Source organism: Diaphorina citri, unplaced genomic scaffold (assembly GCF_000475195.1).
Source record: "Diaphorina citri unplaced genomic scaffold, Diaci psyllid genome assembly version 1.1 scaffold856, whole genome shotgun sequence".
Taxonomy (NCBI): Eukaryota; Metazoa; Arthropoda; class Insecta; order Hemiptera; family Psyllidae; genus Diaphorina; species Diaphorina citri.
In genome coordinates this window covers 1-23,984 of record NW_007378288.1, presented here as the reverse complement: position 1 = coordinate 23,984, position 23,984 = coordinate 1, and the positions used below count along the sequence as shown (strand labels likewise).

Here is a 23,984-nt window from a genome sequence, read left to right as displayed (position 1 = left end):
AACATCACCAGGGGCGGCCTCAGGAGGGTCAACTTTGAAATCTTAATGAGAAGCTCCACTTTTTAAAAAAGACCTATAAAAAATCCTTTAAAATACAGTACTTTGGTACAAGTTTGAGGTCAATATCATAAACAGGGCCGGAGCTATGGCTTTTTAAAGAATCCTTTAAAATACAGTACTTTGGTACAAGTTTGAGGTCAATATCATAAACAGGGCCGGAGCTATGGCTTTTTAAAGATTTTTTTTTTTCAAATTAAAGTCTGACGTTTATTTCTCTGATGGGGGAAGCACCAAAAATAATTAAAGCATTCTGAAAGGTGATTTGTAAAGCTTTCAATAGGCACTTTCATTATTCAGCCCATAATGCGGACCCGAAATTGATCATTAAAATTTTGGATTCAAGGGTCGATCTACATATACTGGATCGGAATTTGAAATCTCACTTTCCGAATTTTGAGCTGAATCATGAAAGTAACCTATTCAAAACCCAAATCGACAAATCACCTTCCGGAATGATAAAACTATTTCTGATGCTTCCCCTATCAGATTTGAATCTTGAAAAATTCATAGCTCCGGCTCTGTTTATGATATTGACCTCGTTGTACCAACTACCGTATTTTAAAAGGTCTTTCTTATGGTGTGTTAAAAAGTGGGTGTTCTTATTTAAGATTTTAAAGTTGACCTCCCTGCCTCCCTGGGGCCGAAAATGATTGTCAATAAAATGAAACCCAGTAGAAAATGTTTCCCCCTAAATATAATGAGACAAGTTAGTGTTTCAGCGTTTTTCGAAATTCAAAACCATTCTCTAGATGTTTCGAGAGGCTCGTTTTTTTTATATACACCCTGTATATTTGTCCATTTGTCCTTTTTTTTACTTTCCTTATCCTATAGGAAGGGAAGTAATGTAATTGGGTCAAATTTTCGATGGTCAGTTTTTAGTGTCAAAACACGTTTTGAGGTCCCTAGAGCCTAAATCCAAAGTTTCAGCCATTGGTCTGTGTGTGTGTCTGTAAACAAAATATCTCGAGAACGGTAAGAGCTAGAGACTTGAAATTTGGTATGTAGCTGTCAAATGTGACAAGGATGCGACACGAAACTTTTGGTTAAGACCGGTGCAACGGTTGGCGGCATTTTACAGCTTTTTGGCGGTTTTCGGTGTAATTTAACAATATCTCGGGAACGGTATAAGCTAGAGACTTGAAATTTGGTATGTAGTTCACAAATGTGACAAGGGTGCAACACAAAACGTTTGGTTAAGATGGTTGCTGCGCTTGGCGGTATTTAGACCGCTTTTGGACAGATTTCGACCGTTTTTTGGTGTTTTTCAGCTATAGCGACAAATTAGAGATATTGTAAAAGTTAGGGTAAAAGAACACTCAAATAAGCATCATTCAATAGGATAAGGAAAGTTGTGTGATGTTCACACCAGATTTTTAACCCCTGTCATAACTCTGTACGTTTCTTTCCAATATGAAAATTAGGAATTTATGCAGTGGCAAATATAAATACTGATCTCAAGTTTGCTACTCAAATGTCCTCACGAGGCTGACTGCATTCCGTATTCCAAGCACAAAGCTGATGACACTGCGACTCTGCGGAGAATAAAACCCGGAATCTCCGGTGTGCAAGCCTAGTGTGATACCCACTCGGTCACGGAGGTTGTAGCAAAAATAATAATAATAATAATAAATAAATAAATCATAATCGCAATCACAATGCGAGAAATATTTTTACTTTCAGTTATAGCGAAGTTATACTTTAGTAATGAGCAAGTACCTATTGTAATCGGTCCAACTTTTCAAAATCGGGAAATGGGTGGAAATATCCGTTTTACGGTCACCTGATTTCAAACAAGCAGGGCCCGTCCCTCCGGGAATTTTTTAGCCCGTAGTTTATTCGATCGTGGTTAAGGAAAATCAGTACCTACGTACCTACCTAATTTGTTTAATATTCAGTTTATTATTATTTACTAGTGGTTGACCCGTCCTTTGTACGGGACCACCACACACACACCACACACACCCGTCACACACCAATCACACACACCCGTCACACACCAATCACACACACCCACCACACAACCATCACACACACACACGGTCGCGCTACGCGCTCCCTGACAAGTCCCATAGTGCAGCATAATAGGCATAAGTTTGAACCGCTGCCATTTTGAATCAGGATGGATTGTGAAAATTTTAAGTAGCCTATGTCACCCGGAGTACTTTTCTTAACAACCACAAAAAATTTCATCAAAATCGGTCGAGCCGTTTTTGCGTGAAAAAAGGACAACCAAAGGTCTATTTAGCGTAACAGACAGACATACACACAAACACATACATATAGACAGACAGACATTTTTCTAATGTGATTTTTACTTTCTATTACTACAGTATAGCGAGCTATACTAGTAATGAAAATATTCCAATCCGGTCCAAATGTTCAAAATCGGGAAATGGTTGGAAATATCCGTTTTGGGATCCCCTGATGTCAAAAAAGTGGTTTTTAGCCCATGGTCTGTACGTACGTACGTAACGTATGTACTACAGGTTTAAATGGGAAAAAGTAAAAAGTTGTATACAAAATATCTCAAGAACGGTTTGTCCTAGTCCTAGAGCGATGAAATTTGGTATGCTATCCTGGTATGGTCCAAGGACGCGACTGTAATGATTTGGTAAAAATCGGATAGTCACTCATCCAGATATCAACCAATGTCAATGTTGCTTCGGACTTTGAAAAATTTTCGACACAAAAAAAAATAAAATAGGTAGGTACATAAATATTGATTTTCCTTAACCAAGATCGAAAAATTCCCGGAGGGACGGGCCCCGCTTGTTTTTTTTTTTATACAGAGTGTTTGTAAAGTCCCCCACCTAAATTTTTGAAAGGATGAGTTTAAAAATCTGGAATTTTACATACAGTCCTATATTTACCTCTAGTTTCTTACAGACTATTTAAAAGTTCAGGAACTTTTTCAGGGTTAGCCAACTTTAAAGTCTTAAATGAGAACACCCTCTTTGTGATATCTCATAGGGCCGTAGGCCTCAATTTCGAAACATCCATTTTCACCCCCGGAGGCCGTGAGCATGTTCTGGTATCCACACGTCACTACTCATCTGTGATCGACATCAGAAGTTGCAGAAAACCAAATTGTGACTCAGACCATTTCTTAGTTAGAACTAAGATAAGAGAAAAATTATCAGTTGTGCAGCAGAAGAACAAGATGAAAGCAACAAAATGGAACACTGATTTACTGAAGAAGGACCCCAACAGTGTTGTTAAATACCAAGAAGCACTAAGAAACAAGTATATTGAAGCAACTCAAAACAGGCCCAATCAAAGTATTGATGACATTGACGTGAAATGGGATAACACAAAGAAGTTAATCTTAGAGGTAGCCAAAGAAAACATTGGAGAAAAGAAATGGAAGAGAAATGAGGAATGGTTCGATGATGAGTGCAGAAAGATGATTGAGAAGAAAAACAATGCCAGACGAAAAATGATGAATGTGAACACCCGAAACAATGCAGAAACCTACCGAGACCTTAGACGAGAAGCAAAAAAAATCCTAAAAGCAAAGAAAAGAAACGCTCTAAAACAGAAAATAAAAGAAATAGACGAGTTGAGCAAGGAAAATGAACAAAGAAAGTTTTATGCTGCGATAAACAGAATGAAGAAAGGTTTTCAACCCAGAATTAATACATGCAAAGATGTAAATGGTGAAATAATAAGAGATAATGAGAATATCTTGAAGAGATGGACACAACACTTCAAAGATCTACTGAATGAAGAGGAGACTGAACCCACCTCTATAAGCAATGACCATCGATTAGAAGACGAAGAAGTGAACTGAATAAACCTACACTCCAGGAAATACGAAAAGCCATAATGAAGATGAAGAACAACAGTGCACCTGGGGAAGACAACATCAGTGCTGAGTTATTAAAGTATGGAGGAGAAACCACTGACCACATGATGTTGGAGATTATCGAGATGATCTGGGAAAAAGAGAAGATGCCAGAAAAGTGGACTACCGGTGTATTGTGTCCTATACACAAGAAAGGTGCTAAAACAGATTGCAACAACTACCGAGGCATCATGCTGTTAAACACAGCTTATAAAGTCCTTACCTCCATACTAAACGGTAGACTGAAAGAATTAACGGAACACAAAATAGGGGAATATCAGTGTGGATTTAGAAAAGACAAAGGAACAGCCGATCAAATCTTTGTTATGCGACAGATAATGGAGAAATGTAATGAACATGATATCGACCTTCACATTTTGTATATTTTCCAACAAGCATTTGATAATGTCCAAAGACACAAAGTAGAAGAAGCATTAGAAGACCTGGAAGTACCTTTGTTATGCGACAGATAATGGAGAAATGTAATGAACATGATATCGACCTTCACATTTTGTATATTGACTTCCAACAAGCATTTGATAATGTCCAAAGACACAAAGTAGAAGAAGCATTAGAAGACCTGGAAGTACCCAAAAAAAAATGATCAACCTGATAATGATGACTATGAAGGGATCCAAGGCTCAAGTCAAAGTAGATAACCGACTAAGCGACCCTTTTGACATCAATAAGGGAGTAAGACAAGGTGATGGGTTATCTGCAACACTATTCATCATCGTTCTTCACTTTGTTATCAAACACATAGATCAGCGAGGCTCTTTGTGATATCTCATAGGGCCGTAGGTCTCAATTTCGAAACATCCATTTTCACCCCCGGAGGCCGTGAGGGCCGAATTCTAAATTTAATTTTTGGGTCTGAATTTCAATATGGATCATTCATTAGTAGGACCTATTAGAAGCACAGGTTCTCATTTAAGATTTTAAAGTTGGTGCCTCTAGGGCCGCCCCCAAATTTCGAGTACTTCCCAAAATTCTTTATTATAATCAAGCGCTGCATGCAAAATGTCAGCTTCACAAGGTGAACAGTAAAAAAATTAAAAGGGTAACCTGGGACTTTAATTTAATTTTATGAACAGACTGTACTTGTATGGAGGTATACTTTATATGATTCCACGGGGAGCATTGTAAGGAAGAAAATTTTCGACCAAAAATCGGCCGCCGTAGGCAGCTCTGGAGCGAGATTTGATTTAATTAAGGAGCGCGGTAGCGCTCCGCCCCGCCAAGTCAAGAAAGTTTGACCGCGCTACTAGAGATATTATACGCGACAGGGAAAGTCGGCCGCCGTAGGCAGCTCTGGAGCGAGATTTGATTTAATTAAGGAGCGCGGTAGCGCTCCGCCCCGCCAAGTCAAGAAAGTTTGACCGCGCTACTAGAGATATTAGCCGTTTTCAGGTAGTTGTAGGGGGACAACTACAAATGATGGAAGAAAACGGATTGCATGTGTGTGTTCGGGCATGAAAGTAGACCACGTTGAAAAAAAAAATTCATCAAAATCGGTTAAGTTTAGCCGGAGATATTTGACTTTAAAAAACGTCAAATTTTTCATCATTTTCTGCTGCTGCTTCCGTTTCTTCTTTGACGTTGACCGCTCTACAGCCTAAACCACTGGACCGATTTTGATGGTTGATGGCTCATATCAGGTATCAGGTCTACCTAATGGTGATTGTGCTCATCAGGTATCAGGTCTACCTAATGGTGATTGTGCTCATCAGGTATCAGGTCTACCTAATGGTGATTGTGCTCATCAGGTATCAGGTCTACCTAATGGTGATTGTGCTCATCAGGTATCAGGTCTACCTAATGGTGATTGTGCTCATCAGGTATCAGGTCTACCTAATGGTGATTGTGCTCATCAGGTATCAGGTCTACCTAATGGTGATTGTGCTCATCAGGTATCAGGTCTACCTAATGGTGATTGTGCTCATCAGGTATCAGGTCTACCTAATGGTGATTGTGCTCATCAGGTATCAGGTCTACCTAATGGTGATTGTGCTCATCAGGTATCAGGTCTACCTAATGGTGATTGTGCTCATCAGGTATCAGGTCTACCTAATGGTGATTGTGCTCATCAGGTATCAGGTCTACCTGATAGTGAGTGTGCTCATCAGGTATCAGGTCTACCTAATGGTGAGCGTGCTCATCAGGTATCAGGCCTACCTAATGGTGAGTGTGCTCATCAGGTATCAGGTCTACCTGATAGTGAGTGTGCTCATCAGGTATCAGGTCTACCTGATAGTGAGTGTGCTCATCAGGTATCAGGTCTACCTAATGGTGAGTGTGCTCATCAGGTATCAGGTGTACCTGATAGTGAGTGTGCTCATCAGGTATCAGGTCTACCTAATGGTGAGTGTGCTCATCAGGTATCAGGTCTACCTGATAGTGAGTGTGCTCATCAGGTATCAGGTCTACCTGATAGTGAGTGTGCTCATCAGGTATCAGGTCTACCTAATGGTGAGTGTGCTCATCAGGTATCAGGTCTACCTGATAGTGAGTGTGATCATCAGGTATCAGGTGTACCTGATAATGAGTGTGCTCATCAGGTATCAGGTCTACCTGATAGTGAGTGTGATCATCAGGTATCAGGTGTACCTGATGGTGAGTGTGCTCATCAGGTATCAGGTGTACCTGATGGTGAGTGTGCTCATCAGGTATCAGGTGTACCTGATAGTGAGTGTGCTCATCAGGTATCAGGTGTACCTGATAGTGAGTGTGCTCATCAGGTATCAGGTGTACCTGATAGTGAGTGTGCTCATCAGGTATCAGGTGTACCTGATGGTGAGTGTGCTCATCAGGTATCAGGTGTACCTGATGGTGAGTGTGCTCATCAGGTATCAGGTGTACCTGATGGTGAGTGTGCTCATCAGGTATCAGGTGTACCTGATAGTGAGTGTGCTCATCAGGTATCAGGTGTACCTGATAATGAGTGTGCTCATCAGGTATCAGGTGTACCTGATAAGTAGGTGGCACGCCGCCAATGCAGTGAAGCAAAAGTAATATTAGAGAAAGAGGAGTGCAATGAGGGGAAAGAAAGGTAAGTAGGTACTACGTGAAGGAGGAGCACACAAATTATGACGTGAATAAAAGGCGGGGTACAAAAATTGATTTCTAATCTTTTTTGGGGTGGGATGGAGTTTTGTTTATTTTTTGTGGCACTTGATTTATTTTGGGAGGATTTAATGTTACCCTGGGACTAGTTGTGAGGCACCATGGATGTAGTGTTTAGGAAGAACGCCAGCAAAATGAAGACTAGATACAAGAGCAACTACTGCCCATAAACTTTGTAATGGAGCTGGATAGATACCGTTCTTGATGCTATTCTGTAAACATGGAAAATAAACTGTTCATTAGCTGAATGCAGTCAAACCAGGATATTTGAAAATGACGAAACAAATGAAACGCTACCGAGGCAGGTAATATCTGTTGTTGATGAAATATCTTTTTGATACCTAAGCCTTTAGTAGTTTAGTCATTAAAAAAGCGGTCGAAATAATGTTAACTGTAAAAATAAAGGAAAATGCCGAAAATAAGCGATTTTCAAACCTTTTTTCTACCCCTTCCGGTAAAGCTAAACTTCGGAATTTCGCAGATAGGTATAATAAGGAAGTAATCTTTTGCCGATTTTCAGATTTTTCCCTTTACTTACTCATCAAGACCTACCATCCTGCCAAATTTCAAGTTTCTAGGACATCGGGAAATGCCTCATAATTTTGATGGGTGAATCAGTGAGTCAGTAATAAAATAAGCGATTTTCAAACCTTTTTTCTACCCCTTCCGGTAAAGCTAAACTTCGGAATTTCGCAGATAGGTATAATAAGGAAGTATATAGGTCTAAATTTCAGCTTCCCATCTTTAGCCGTTCAAAAAATATTCAGGGGTCCCCGGACTTTTGAAACACTCTGTATAGGTTAACATATGGTCCAAATTTCGTGACATTACATTAAAAACTGACGGAGTTATGATAGGGGTAAAAATGCGTGGAAATGTTTCGTGTAATATACACACTGGCGTGCTCAGGCCGGAATTTGGCCTGGCGCACTGCCGTGCGCCTAGATTTGTAAGCTTTTGATTTTTTCCTCGGAACGGCTGGCTTTCTCCTATCCAGTCTTCCTTCTCTTCCCTCTGTCAAACCTCTTTAAAAAAAAAAAATTGATTTTTTCCCCCGTGAGTTGTTGTTGGTTTTGTTGTTGTTTAATAAATTGTTTGATGAGAATTTGTAAGTTAGTATCATTTCCACATGAAATTATTCGTTATAAACTTATTTCGAATGTTTTAGAAAGTTAAAATCAATATTGAGTGGAATTGTTCAAACTAAACACATTTGGTAAGTATTGGTTACTGAGAATCATTTTCAAATGAAATCACTCAGAGTACTTTGTGTGGAGACTTTAGATATGGTTTGGGGGATGGGGGAAGTCTACTACTATACCATTTTTGATAGGTACCTAACTAAGCCTTTAGTCAGTAAAAAAAAAGCAGTCGAAAGGCTTTTTTTAACAGTTTTAACTGTAAAAATACGGTAAAACACCGCTAACGGTTGATCTGATGTTCATAAAAACTACTATTTGGGGGTTTTAGTTATGGTTTGGGGGGGGGGGGGGGGGGGGGGGAGGTCTACTCTCAAAACTTTTTCGACATCTCTAACCGTTTACTGAAAACCGCCAAAAAGCGGATATTTTCGCCGGTGGGTGGAGCCCAGTGCAACTTTTGCAGATTTTTCCCTTTACTTACTCATCAGGACCTACCATTCTGCCAAATTTCAAGTTTCTACGACATCGGGAAGTGCCACATAATTTGCATGAGTGAGTAAATGAGTGAAAAAAATCGCGATATACCTCCGGAACTACTTGGTATTAAGAGCTCAAATTATTAAGGTATGTTTATATAACATACCTTAATATGTGACATACCTTAATTCTCCCACTAGCGAAATCTCTCATTAAGTCATTGGTGAAATCCAATCCACCATGAGTATTTTTTCTGCGATGGTCGATAGTCTCGGCGGGGGAAAATGGCCCATGATCGCCGTTGTGACCGCGCTCTTAGAGTAAGGTGATGGTGATCTATTATGCCTTTGACCCAGTTTAGCTTGCTATGCTATGAGCCTGTACATTCACAGTGTCAACTTAACGTGGAATTCATACGAATGAAGCTACAATGATAAGTGATAACATTCATTTGTTGATTGTTTTATTGTTGTTCACGAAGAAAATTCAAATTGGCAGTAAACAAAAACATAATGTTGTTGCTTTACTGTTGTTCTGTTCTTATGTCGTACATAATACCTATGTACTTACGTATATTATGTATATAATTATATACCTACTCGTATTTGAATGATGTCCATTGACGTATTTATACATCATACATACTGTTCCTTGATATTATAATCAAGTTCAACTCGTTAAGAACATAATGTGTCGATGTCAATGATGTTGTATAGTATACCAACATCATCTACACGTGACTTAATAATTACTCGTGTTGAGTTCGAGTCAGCTGAGCTATCAGGCATACCGGGAGGCGCGCGAACGTCAAAAGTTCGAAGCGCCTGCCGGCCTATATGAACACGAAATAGTTTAATGGTTTTTCGGCATTTTCAAATCAACTTTTCTCCACTTCCCTTCAACTTTAAGCAAACTTTCATTTCCTATTTTTGGTCGGATAATTATGTAGGTACTTAGTAAACTCGCAAGTTACACAATTCGAAACGAAATATTTATAATACAGAATAATAGACTCTTGAGTGGAAGGTATGAAAGTAACCACTAAGGCCAGCCACTCACTATCAGGTAGACCTAACGACAGGTAGGTACACCTGATCAGGTCTACCTGATGGTGAGTGTGCTCATCAGGTATCAGGTCTACCTGATAGTGAGTGTGCTCATCAGGTATCAGGTCTACCTAATGGTGAGTGTGCTCATCAGGTATCAGGTCTACCTGATAGTGAGTGTGCTCATCAGGTATCAGGTCTACCTAATGGTGAGCGTGCTCATCAGGTATCAGGTGTACCTGATAGTGAGTGTGCTCATCAGGTATCAGGTGTACCTGATAGTGAGTGCTCATCAGGTATCAGGTGTACCTGATAGTGAGTGTGCTTATCAGGTGTACCTGATAGTGAGTGTGCTCATCAGGTATCAGGTGTACCTGATAGTGAGTGTGCTTATCAGGTGTACCTGATAGTGAGTGTGCTCATCAGGTATCAGGTGTACCTGATAGTGAGTGTGCTTATCAGGTGTACCTGATAGTGAGTGTGCTCATCAGGTATCAGGTGTACCTGATAGTGAGTGTGCTTATCAGGTGTACCTGATAGTGAGTGTGCTCATCAGGTATCAGGTGTACCTGATAGTGAGTGTGCTTATCAGGTGTACCTGATAGTGAGTGTGCTCATCAGGTATCAGGTGTACCTGATAGTGAGTGTGCTTATCAGGTGTACCTGATAGTGAGTGTGCTCATCAGGTATCAGGTGTACCTGATAGTGAGTGTGCTTATCAGGTGTACCTGATAGTGAGTGTGCTCATCAGGTATCAGGTGTACCTGATAGTGAGTGTGCTTATCAGGTGTACCTGATAGTGAGTGTGCTCATCAGGTATCAGGTGTACCTGATAGTGAGTGTGCTTATCAGGTGTACCTGATAGTGAGTGTGCTCATCAGGTATCAGGTGTACCTGATAGTGAGTGTGCTTATCAGGTGTACCTGATAGTGAGTGTGCTCATCAGGTATCAGGTGTACCTGATAGTGAGTGTGCTTATCAGGTGTACCTGATAGTGAGTGTGCTCATCAGGTATCAGGTGTACCTGATAGTGAGTGTGCTTATCAGGTGTACCTGATAGTGAGTGTGCTCATCAGGTATCAGGTGTACTGAGTGTGCTCATCAGGTATCAGGTGTACCTGATAGTGAGTGTGCTCATCAGGTATCAGGTGTACCTGATAGTGAGTGCTCATCAGGTATCAGGTGTACCTGATAGTGAGTGTGCTTATCAGGTGTACCTGATAGTGAGTTACCTGATAGTGAGTGGCTGACTTAAGCGAGGTTAACGCCGGACTTGTTTTCTACCACCTAATCTTAGAGTTCCATTATTATGAGGTCAAATTCTCAAATAATAAATGAGTAAAAAATTCCATGCCTCGGCTGGGATCGAACCCACGCCCTCCTGTTTGGGTACCACTACGCCACCGAGGCAGGTTTATAAGTCTACCTAGGTACCTAGAGACTTTGCATTGTGATTGACATGTTTACATTAGAGTACTTATTAGACTATAGACTTTAACTACTAAGATACGAGTACACTAAGCATACATACCTAATACAATAGTTTGAAGGTTTTCTCTTATTATTATACCTGTGTTTTTTTTTTTTTTTTTTTTTTTTTTTTTTTTTTGTTAAATCAGGTAATTCCACATTGCAGGTCTACCTGTGATTTTCACTTTTTTTTTCGACACTCGACAACAGTCACATTTTTCGGTGATTACTACTTGCGTACTACAGTACTAGTTGCGTACTAAAATTACAGGGAGACAGTACTACTTGCGTACTGGATAAAAACAGGTAGATTTTCGAAGTACGAGGGGTGTTCGATAAGTTTGGTAAAAATGGAAGAAGAAGAGCAACTAGTAGAAAATTGAATGCACCACTGGATAGGCCATTCTTTTTCAGGCATCTAGACGAAAATTCAAGTTGATGTTGACAATAGTCTTAATTTGACAATCATTCGAACCATTATTTTTTTAATAAAAAAAAAAATAAAATAAAATAAAAAAATTGAAAACAGCTGAAGTGAAAGATTCACGGAAGAATAGTTGAGTATTGAAATTGAAGGAATAGGAACTCAATGCATAGTGCACTGCTAACACTCAAGGATAACTAGGTTCAACTCTCGGGCTCCTGGTTTGTTATTCCGTTAAAATTATAAAACTAGTTGTGATCAGGTCCTAATGCAGCATAACAAAATACTTATTCAAAATAGTCAAAACGAGTTATGCAAGAATTTTTTCAGTGAGAACTGAAAATGGGTTTGTCTAAATTTAAGTTTTTTATGTTCATATTCATATGAATGTCTGGCTGGGGGATCTCAACAGGGAGTAGACCAGCTTAGTCTGGCTGGGGGCTTTAAACAGTATACTCCCTGTTGAAGCCTGAATTTCCCTTGTTAAAGAAATAGCAAAGGTTCAGTGCGAAGGGCATCCACTTGTAAAATTTATACCTAGCCAAAAGCAAATGTCAGCCCAAAGCAATCACCCTGGTTAGGGCTGATTGAGGAGTTGACGAAAAACGCCGACCCCGTCTGTACAAGGGAAAAGGCGAAGAAAAAGAAGAAGTTTATATTCATAATAAAAATTCAGGCGTAGATTATAACATGATTCAACAATAGCGTAAAACAAAATGCATTATACCTACATGTTAGTAATTATTCTATTTTTATGAATGGATCTCTCATCATCCTGCAGTCTATTTTAACACATAGGTACATGACCGGTTGTGTCACCGGTGGTACAAACGTATCGCCGCGTAGTGGAATGGTTGGGTCACCGGTGATACAAACGTATCTGCACGCAGTGGAAGGCTACTTGCACACACACCGGTTTTGGACGACCGATTTTTTACCGGTCGTCCGAATTCCAATAGTGAAGCACACGTCGGAATGGGACCTTGCACACACGCCGACCGGTAATCGGTGCCGGTAGAATACCGGTGAGCAGCCGGCCATTGTCACTGTATCGCCGGTATGCCGGTGCCGTCCTAAAGACTCAGTGGCGTGCATAACTAAATACAAGCTTGCGCACGCACCGATTATTTACCGACCAATCCATTTGACTACTCGATGAAATTGTAGTAAGTTCTTTTGTTCTTTCCTTCGTTCTCGCTGAACATTTGAATCCATATAATTTAACTTAAAACTAGTTCCTCATTTTACTATTCTGATGTTGGATTTCATTTTTCAACTTCTCATGGAGTTCGTCAAAGGATGCAATAGACATTCTTAAGTAGTTGAAAAATTTACTACCATGTCTTAGTTCTTCAAAAAGAGTGTAATGTAAAATGTTCCCGTGCCTTCTCTTGTTTGATTGATAGGATGAACCCAGCACTTGCGTTTAATCCTACGGCGATATAATGACCAGCAATAACTCGTTTAGGATTCATTATTTTCAATAAAAATAACCTCTTGACACAACAACACAGCAAAACTGTCAATACTGATTGTTTGACCGACAAAAGAACGGTGTGTGTGCAAACTTCTGCTATCCGGTAAAATATCGGCCGATTTTTTACCGGTCGTCCAAAACCGGTGTATGTGTGCAATTAGCCAAACGGTTGTGTCATCGGTGGTACAAGCGTATCTGCACGCAGTGGAACGGTTGTGATTGTGTCACCAGTGGTAAACAAACGTATCTGCACGCAGTGGAACGGTTGTGTCACCGGTGGTACAACAATGGCGGAAGGGAAGAATTCGGTCCCAAATACCCTCTTCAGTACCGGTCCCAATGAAAAATAAGCACTGAAATTGCCAGTCCTGTATTTGAGTCGCTATATGATTAACAAACTGGCTGAGTGAAGCGTGACCTGCATGGATAGTAGAATTAGTGTTTTATAGATATTTACCTTAAATCTAGCAAGTCGTTTCTTCCAGGATCTGACGCCAGAGTTCCAGACTAGATGCAAAACTTCTCGGTCAAAGTTTACATCCCAGCCTTCGTGTGTTATCCGGAACGAAAATGCAACTGCAGAGTGCGCTTCCGCCATCTTTCAAATTTCAATGTGCTTGGCTTGCGTCACACCCAAGTCTGTAACCAAACAGAAAAATCTGGCGTTAATATTCGATTTTTATTGAACTCAGACATGGGCCTCCCAGAGTGTGACAGATCTCTTATCATTTTCATAGATTTGGATGATTTTCAGGCGAAGCTGGCGTCGCGAGATGTGAGACAAGCCTGAGGTCTATGCAAGCAAACTCAGAACAGTCAAAGTAAGCAGAAGTTATCTGTAACAGAAAAGATCTTATCGTCTCCAAAGCGAAGAAAGAGGGAAAACAGGATAGGAGAAACCCAGCCGTTCCGTGAATGAACTTTATCTGATTTGGATAAAATCCGCCCCTAGCGGAGCGCTTCCTTCCAAGCTAACTAGGCCAGCAAGGATGAATTTAGATTAGAAAGTATAGGTGAGATTGAGGGGCAATTAAACCACCAACCTCCAGGTCCACCGTGCAAACCACTACACCACTGAGGTTGGTATTAGAACATCCTTTAGTGGGCGTTATCACCGAAGAACCGACCCAAAAGAAAATATTTAACAAACCATGCTAATGAATATAAGCGTCCTCAACGGAGCCTTGACCATAGTAGGTAACGAAAATCCTCGCAGAAAATCAAGAAATTGAGCAGATGGTGGATTTCACCAATGACTTAATGAGAGATTTAACTAATGGGCAAATTTTTAATGATCCAAAAAGGAGTTTTTAATAATCCAAACAGGAACTTTTAAAAACTCCTCCTTTGGTAAAAAGACCTTTAATTTGATATATAGGTCGACCAGGTTTGGATAAGTCCTTCTATGGGACAGACAGACAGACAGACAGAGTGATTTGAATCAGGATGAAATGTGATAATTTTAAGTAGCCTATGTCACCCCGAGTACTCTTCTTAACAACCAAAAAAAAAATTTCATCCAACTTAATGAGAGATTTAACTAATGGGCAAATTTTTAATGATCCAAAAAGGAGTTTTTAATAATCCAAACAGGAACTTTTAAAAACTCCTCCTTTTTGGATCACTAAAAACCTCCTCTTGGATCAATTAATATTCCTTCTTGGATTATTAAAAATTCTCCCACTAGCGAAATCTCTCATTAAGTCATTGGTGAAATCCAATCCACCATGAGTATTTTTTCTGCGATGGTCGATAGTCTCGGCGAGGGAAAATGGCCCATGATCGCCGTTGTGACCGCGCTCTTAATGTCATCCGGAGTACTTTCCTTAACAACCACAAAAAATTTCATCAAAATCGGTCGAGCCGTTTTCTCGTGAAAAGAGGACAACCAAAGATCTATTTAGCGTAACAGTTACCAGACAGAAATTTTTCTAATGTGATTTTTGAATCGTGGATGCATAAGGAGTAAGAATAACTAAAAATTTCACGATTCTAAGCAATGTTCAGACAAATCTACAATTTTATTTACATAGATAGATAATAGATTAGTGCATGATCCAGAAGTTGTTTGGTTCGAATGATTGTCAAATCAAATGAAAGGTAACCACAGACAAAGTTTGCTTTACCATTATCTTGTAAACAGTGAAGCTGTATCCACACATAGTTGACGCCATCAATCATTGATTGACAAGGTGAAAACCTCTCAAATAATTTTTATTAACTTTGCCAAACTAACCTCTTGTTTATTTGTTTGTTTTTTGCCTGATTAGTGCATGATCCAGAAGTAGTTTGGTTCGAATGACTGTCAAATCAAGACTAATGTCAACATCAACTTGAATTTTCATCTAGATGCCTGAAAAAGAATGGCCTATCCAGTGGTGCATTCAATTTTGTACTAGTTGCTCTTCTTCTTCTTCTTCTTCCATTTTTACCAGATTTATCGAACACCCCTCATATGTTTCCACAAGACTCTATTAGAAGATGATCATGACTCTGTAGAGAACCTTTTAGAATTCCTGAGATACATAAATGTATACCATCTGATTTGAACGAATGATGTTGTAGGTAGTGAAAGCGCTTTAATAATAAGAAATACATTATAGATGCCTGAAAAAGAATGGCCTATCCAGTGGTGCATTCAATTTGCTACTAGTTGCTCTTCTTCTTCCATTTTTACCAGACTTATCGAGCACCCCTCGTTTAAAGAATTATTTATATAGGTAGGCAACTAGGCACCTACCTACTGCAAAAAAAATACCTCTCAAAATTTGGTTCCACAGAAGAAAATCCCTTATGTTACGTATCCCACGAAAAAATTCTAGAACGCGGAAAGAACTTTCGCAGATAATCAACTTTCTAGGAATGATAGAGTTAGGTAGCACGTGAAAAAAACTTTCACAAATGATCAAATTTCTGGGAATTATAGGGTTAGGAGGTAGAGTACACAGCAAAATCTTTCACAAATGATCAACTTTTAATGTGTTATTGGTTTTAATATAGGGTTAGGAAACATTTAACAAGCTGGGCCCGTCCCTCCGGGAATTTTTTTGCTAGTAGTTAATTCGATCGTGATTAGAGAAAATCAGTACCTATGTGCCTACCTAATTTGTTTAATATTCAGTTTATTATTATTTTTGATTTGATTTTTTGATTTTATTTTCATGTAATGATTTAAAATCAAGTCCAGAGTCGGTTCTCTGTTTATTCCCAATATAATGTTTAAGTCACCCATCCGTTTATTGGCCTTGCTCGGCGTAGCTTAACTAGGTGACGCTAAAATCGATCTTAAATGATCGACATTCGACTGAAGTGTTATCCAAACCTTTCTCGCTTTGAGTTCATAGGTCGTCGCGACAAATTTCAAGATCAGAGCTCATTTGTGTGAGAAAATGTTAAAAAAATCCCCCAAAAAACAGTTCATAGGTCGTCGCGACAAATTTCAAGATCAGAGCTCATTTGTGTGAGAAAATGTTAAAAAAATCCCCCAAAAAACAGTTTTTTTTTTGATTTTTTGGCTTTATGGTTTTCTAGACAAAATTTGCACTTTCGTGTTCCCTTTAATGTGATATATAGGTCGACTAGGTTTGGATAAGTCCTTCTATGGGGACAGACTGAAAGACAGACACCGAAGCGAGTACAATAGCCCGTCCACTGTACCTTTTTTTATTACTATCGTAATAATAAAGGAAGGACGGGCTAAAAAGGACTTCATATTTGAGCAAAATGAGGAAAACAGGGGAATGTTTTTCCTAATAAATGTTCGTACTAATAAAGGAAAAAATTCCTCAACTTATATTTACCTACCTATTTAATTATCTAGGTACTTTTTGAATAAAATAAATAAAAAAATGGCCTTTTTTCATTTTCCTGACTCAACTTATATTTACCTACCTATTTAATTATCTAGGTACTTTTTGAATAAAATAAATAAAAAAATGGCCTTTTTTCATTTTCCTGATTTTTCCAGTCTAGGTGGTTGACCCATCCTTTGTACGGGACCACCACACACACAAACACACTCCAACACACAATACACCCATCAAACCACACCCATCACCCATCGGTCGAGCCGTTTTCTCGTGAAAAGAGGACAAAAACGGTCTATCAACAAAATAGGCCATTTTCTTCACGTTTTTGAACCGCCGCCATTTTGAATCAGGATGGAATGTGACAATTTTAAGTAGCCTATATTACCCCGAGTACTCTTCTTAACCAAAAAATTCATCAAAATCGGTTGAGCCGTTTTCTCGTGAAAAGAGAACAAAAACGGGTATATTAGGCCATTTTCCTCACGTTTTTAAACCGCCACCATTTTGAATTTTTATTACTATTGTAATAATAAAGGAAGGACGGACTAAAAAACGGATGAAATTCAGTTTTTGTCAGATTAATAATAAGAACTAGTGGTTGACCCATCCTTTGTACGGGACCACCACACACACAAACACACTCCAACACACAATACACCCATCAAACCACACCCATCACCCACCCACCCACCAACCCACACACACACACCACACCCATCACACACACCACATTCATCACACACATCCCATTACACACACACCACACCCATTACACACACACCACACCCATTACACACACACCACACCCATTACACACACACCACACCCATCCCACCACACACATCCACTACACACACACACGGTCGCGCTACGCGCTCCCTGGCATGTCTCACAGAGCAGTTAGGTAGGTACATAGGTACTGATTTTCTCTAATCACTACGGGCTACAAAATTCCCGGAGGGACGGACCCTGCTTGTTAATGCCAAAACACGTTTTGAGGTCCCTAGAGCCTAAATCCACAGTTGGTTCACAATCAGTCAAGCCGTTTTTACTTTCCTTATCCTATAGGAAGGAAAGTAATGTGATCGGGTCAAATTTTCGATGGTCAGTTTTTAATGCCAAAACACGTTTTGAGGTCCCTAGAGCCTAAATCCACAGTTGGTCCATTGGTCCGTGTGTGTGTCTGTAAACAAAATATCTCGAGAACGGTAAGAGCTAGAGACTTGAAATTTGGTATGTAGTTGTCAAATGTGACAAGGATGGGACACGAAACTTTTGGATAAGATCGGTGCATTGGTTGGCGGCATTTTACCACTTTTTGGCGGTTTTCGGTCTAGTTTAACAATATCTCGGGAACGGTATAAGCTAGAGACTTGAAATTTGGTATGTAGTTCACAAATGTGACAAGGGTGCAATAGAAAACTTTTAGTTGAGATAGGTGCTGCGCTTGGCGGTATTTTGACCGCTTTTGGACGGATTTCGACCGTTTTTTGGCGGTTTTCAGCTATACCGACTAAACGGTTAGAGATATGGTAAAAGTCAGGGTAAAGTGAAAATGGAGGTGGAGGCGAAAGCGGAAGTGGAGGTGAAAGTTCACTCGGTTTTGAGTGCACTCAAAAAATTAACATATTTTTTATTTTACTTTCATGTAATGATTTAAAATCAAGACTGGAGCCCGTTCTCCCTTTATTCCCAATATAATGTCACCCATCCATTTATTGGCCTTTCTCGGCGTAGCTTAACATAGGTGACGCTAAAACCGGTCTTAAATCCTTAAATGATCGACTGAAGTGTTATCTAAAGCTTTCTCGCTTTGAGTTCATAGGTCGTCGCGACAAATTTCGAGATCAGAGCTCATTTGTGTGAGAAAATGTGAAAAAAATCCCCCAAAAACCAGTTTTTTTGGTTTTTTGGCTTTATGGTTTTCTGGACAAAATTTGCACCACCACTTTCGTGTTCCTGGTAAAAAGACCTTTAATTTGATATAAAGGTCGACCAGGTTTGGATAAGTCCCCCTATGGGGACAGAAAGAGTGACAGACTGACGACACCGAAGCGAATACAATAGCCCGTCCACTGTACCTTTTTTTATTACTATCGTAATAATAAAGGAAGGACGGGCTAAAAAGGACTTCATATTTGAGCAAAATGAGGAAAACAGGGGAATGTTTTTCCTAATAAATGTTCGTACTAATAAAGGAAAAAATTCCTCAACTTATATTTACCTACCTATTTAATTATCTAGGTACTTTTTGAATAAAATAAATAAAAAAATGGCCTTTTTTCATTTTCCTGATAGACACCCTGAGTACCTAAATCCTTTGATACGTGGGGTCTGAGTTGAGTAAACACTCTGTTAGTACATTAATGAATTAAGTTCCCTCTATCAAACATTTAAGAAAAAAAGAATTCTGCTTGGATACTAATGGCGTATGTTTGCCAATAGAACAGTTGAGCTTACTTGGGTGAGGTTTCAAAATCAAAGAACAGGAAATATGAGGACCAACGGAAATTTTCTTTTTCTTCTACAACTTCTAGATACCGAGATAAATCAATTTAAAAAATACCTGTAAATCTTGAACTCTGACGTCACGACATACGCTCCCGTACACGATGACGTAACATCAAATGTCCCGAGCAAAGCTCCCTCGCAGACAACACATTAATGTGTTTGTGCGCATGCATTTCTGCACATTGCTTTCTTCTAGTCCTCCGCCAGCGTGCTTGTATACTGGCGCTACCTAGCGGAATTTCGAGGCAACTGCCTGAACTCTGACGTCAAACATCTTTGAACTCTTTCATTAGAACGGAAAATAAAAATTGAATTTTCGACCTTTTACAGTTATTTTCCGGAGTTTTGACCTCAGATTTGGATTTTTCACAACTTTTAACGTAGGAATCGACCATTTATTAATAATTTTTATCCAATCGCAACTGCTCCATTCCATTGCCATTGACCATAGCAAGATGTTCAAAAAATATTTTTCTGCTACTAATAAAAGTGACCTTTTTAGACCTCAAATCACCTTTCAGGATGCTTTCCTTATTTTTGGTGCTTTCCCTAACAGTGAAATAACATGGCAAACTTTAGCTCCAGCCCTGGTTAATGTTGAAACTAACACTAAGTATCGAGATGTTTCGAGTGGCTCGTTTTTTCCTGAAACACTCTGTATAAGAAAACCCGGATTGTTTTCATTAGTCACCTGCCTTAATCACAAGACTTGCAGCATCCAGCTTACTTCCTAAACCACTTCACTCTTGTAAACAAAAGTCAAGGACGCCTGGATTGTAGATATTTTTTCTTTCCGATTTTAATTGTAAAGATACTAGAACAGCGGTTTCCAACCTTCTTTCGCCCGCGTACCCCTTGGGCCTTGGGTACCCGAATTCCCACATACCCCCGCCACCATCATAATGAGTACGAGGTACCCATACCTAGGTTGTTGTGTACCATTACTACTGAGTTTTATATGAATCGAACCTGTAACTCCCTAACTGTTGGTCGGACAGAGCTATAAGTTAAACAAATATTTTTGGTTCGTCTCAAACATGTTCACTTGGTTTGAGGTCGGGGCTATTTGTTGGCAAGCCTAAAGTTCGAATACCAGCCTTCTGTAGTTATTCCTTGACCGCGCGGGCTGGGCAAATCTGACATTAAAATGCATAAACATGAAAATTCCACCCACTAAACGTGCATGGGGTACAACATATGCTTCAACCGTCTCATCAATATGCATTTCAGTTGGTTGGTTTACCTCCCTGTCCCCCCAAGTTGATAAAAAACGGGTCCGTTTTTGCTTCCATAGACTTTCCACCCCCGAACATTCAGGATTCTCCACCAAACTGAGACTTTCTTGTATGCAGAAGAGAATCTAACGTTCTCCGGACCTTTTATGTACCTACTCTTCCACATCTGTCATTCAAGTACACGCAGTTTCGGATTTCATCCCTTCAGATTTGGTGATTAATACTGAATGGCATAGCTTTGAAGTGCCGCCATTTTGAACCAGGATGGAATATGACAACTTTAAGTAGCTTATGTCACCCTCAGTACTCTTCTCAACAACCACAAAAAAATTCATCACAATCAGTCAAGCCGTTTTTACTTTCCTTATCCTATAGGAAGGAAAGTAATGTGATCGGGTCAAATTTTCGATGGTCAGTTTTTAATGCCAAATTTCAAGGTTCTAGCTCTTACCGTTCTCGAGATATTTTGTTTACAGACATACAGACGTAAGGACAGACACACGGACCAATGGCTGAAACTTGGGATTTAGGCTCTAGGCTAGGGACCTCAAAACGTGTTTTGGCACTAAAAACTGACCATCGAAAATTTGACCCGATTACATTACTTTCCTTCCTATAGGATAAGGAAATTAAAAATCCTGGAACAATAATTTTTTTGCACGAATTCGCATCAAAAAACAAACTAGTTTGTTCGTGTCAAACTGATCTTGAGAATTCGTACGACGTCGTGCGAATTCGTCCGACGAGTGTAACCACTCTTATAAGAATCAATGGTTTTGATTTTTTGGTACGAATTCGTACGGTGAAAAATACCTACGCAGTACGCACGCATCGTGCCCGGTGGTAACCGCCGCCTTATTACACCTAGATAAATTTTATGACTTGGCTTGGACTCGAACCACCAACTTCCAGATCTGAAGCCCAAAGTGTTAACACTGAGGTTGGTTTTCTTTTCATCATGGTTTTATTCAATCAATTGAAAAATGGTGAATTATTACTCTCAATAAAGAAAGTACACTTGAGAGCAATAAATTTGGGGCAAAAATATTCCTGAAGTTTTTGATTTTTCTAATTTTTCCCGAAGATATGTTTGATTCTTAGGAGGTATCAAAAGAAAGGTAATTTTGTTGACTTTAAGAAACTGTGCTTAGTTTTGAAAAAACTCAAGTCGTTAAAAAAAGAAAAATAAAAATGCAAGACGAGTTCAAAACAAAGGAAAACATCGAAGTTCAAACTTAATGAAAATCGGTTCATTAGTGCATGATTATGAACTTTTTTACTTTCCTTATCCTATAGGAAGGAAAGTAATGTAATTCACACAAGAAGTGGCATTTAGTACCTCATGTTCCCTTCTCAAGCTTGTATGACAGCCTACAATCCTACATTCGGTTCCACATGAACAGGATGAGGTTCTCCCCCTTTCTTGGGGGATGGTCTCCCACTCGTCTGAGAGCCCTTGTTTCAGCTCCTTTTGATTCCTGGGAGGTGGGTTTGGAGCTCGGACCCATATTTTTGGTTCGTCTCAAACATGTTCACTTGGTTTGAGGTCGGGGCTATTTGTTGGCAAGCCTAAAGTTCGAATACCAGCCTTCTGTAGTTATTCCTTGACCGCGCGGGCTGGGCAAATCTGACATTAAAATGCATAAACATGAAAATTCCACCCACTAAACGTGCATGGGGTACAACATATGCTTCAACCATCTCATCAATATGCATTTCAGTTGGTTGGTTTACCTCCCTGTCCCCCCAAGGCTGCAAGGGACTCAAATACAATCTAGTATGACCTTGATACCATTACTTAGTAGAGATCAGGGCTGTCCAACCTTCGTGCATCTGTGTGGGCTGCAAGGGACTCAAATACAATCTAGTATGACCTTGATACCATTACTTAGTAGAGATCAGGGCTGTCCAACCTTCGTGCATCTGTGTGGGCTGCAAGGGACTCAAATACAATCTAGTATGACCTTGATACCATTACTTAGTAGAGATCAGGGCTGTCCAACCTTCGTGCATCTGTGTGGGCTGCAAGGGACTCAAATACAATCTAGTATGACCTTGATACCATTACTTAGTAGAGATCAGGGCTGTCCAACCTTCGTGCATCTGTGTGGGCTGCAAGGGACTCAAATACAATCTAGTATGACCTTGATACCATTACTTAGTAGAGATCAGGGCTGTCCAACCTTCGTGCATCTGTGTGGGCTGCAAGGGACTCAAATACAATCTAGTATGACCTTGATACCATTACTTAGTAGAGATCAGGGCTGTCCAACCTTCGTGCATCTGTGTGGGCTGCAAGGGACTCAAATACAATCTAGTATGACCTTGATACCATTACTTAGTAGAGATCAGGGCTGTCCAACCTTCGTGCATCTGTGTGGGCTGCAAGGGACTCAAATACAATCTAGTATGACCTTGATACCATTACTTAGTAGAGATCAGGGCTGTCCAACCTTCGTGCATCTGTGTGGGCTGCAAGGGACTCAAATACAATCTAGTATGACCTTGATACCATTACTTAGTAGAGATCAGGGCTGTCCAACCTTCGTGCATCTGTGTGGGCTGCAAGGGACTCAAATACAATCTAGTATGACCTTGATACCATTACTTAGTAGAGATCAGGGCTGTCCAACCTTCGTGCATCTGTGTGGGCTGCAAGGGACTCAAATACAATTTAGTATGACCTTGATACCATTACTTAGTAGAGATCAGGGCTGTCCAACCTTCGTGCATCTGTGTGGGCTGCAAGGGACTCAAATACAATTTAGTATGACCTTGATACCATTACTTAGTAGAGATCAGGGCTGTCCAACCTTCGTGCATCTGTGTGGGCTGCAAGGGACTCAAATACAATTTAGTATGACCTTGATACCATTACTTAGTAGAGATCAGGGCTGTCCAACCTTCGTGCATCTGTGTGGGCTGCAAGGGACTCAAATACAATCTAGTATGACCTTGATACCATTACCTAGTAGAGATCAGGCCTGTCCAACCTTCGTGCATCTGTGTGGGCTGCAAGGGACTCAAATACAATCTAGTATGACCTTGATACCATTACTTAGTAGAGATCAGGGCTGTCCAACCTTCGTGCATCTGTGTGGGCTGCAAGGGACTCAAATACAATCTAGTATGACCTTGATACCATTACCTAGTAGAGATCAGGGCTGTCCAAACTTCGTGCATCTGTGTGGGCTGCAAGGGAGCAATGTAGAGAGCTCAACGGGGCCAAATTTAAAGTAAATATATATTTAATATTTACATTTAGTCACACATAGCCTTGCTGCTTAGCGTGTAAATAAATAAATAAAATATATTTACATTTAGGGGTTCCTAAAGTCCCCATCCCCCCCCCCCCCCCCATCCCCC

General features: G+C 39.9%; 1 protein-coding gene across 1 annotated transcript in view; it reads right to left on the bottom strand.

Moving 5' to 3' along the window:
* LOC103512582 (carnitine O-palmitoyltransferase 1, liver isoform) overlaps window positions 1–13,729 on the bottom strand; it is a 58,690-nt gene extending 44,961 nt beyond the window's left edge. The window contains 2 exon segments of the mRNA XM_026826013.1: window positions 7,106–7,239; window positions 13,521–13,729. Coding sequence (XP_026681814.1) covers window positions 7,106–7,239; window positions 13,521–13,661 — 275 coding nt within the window. The 5' untranslated portion in view covers window positions 13,662–13,729.
* Window positions 13,730–23,984: the final 10,255 nt, after the last annotated feature.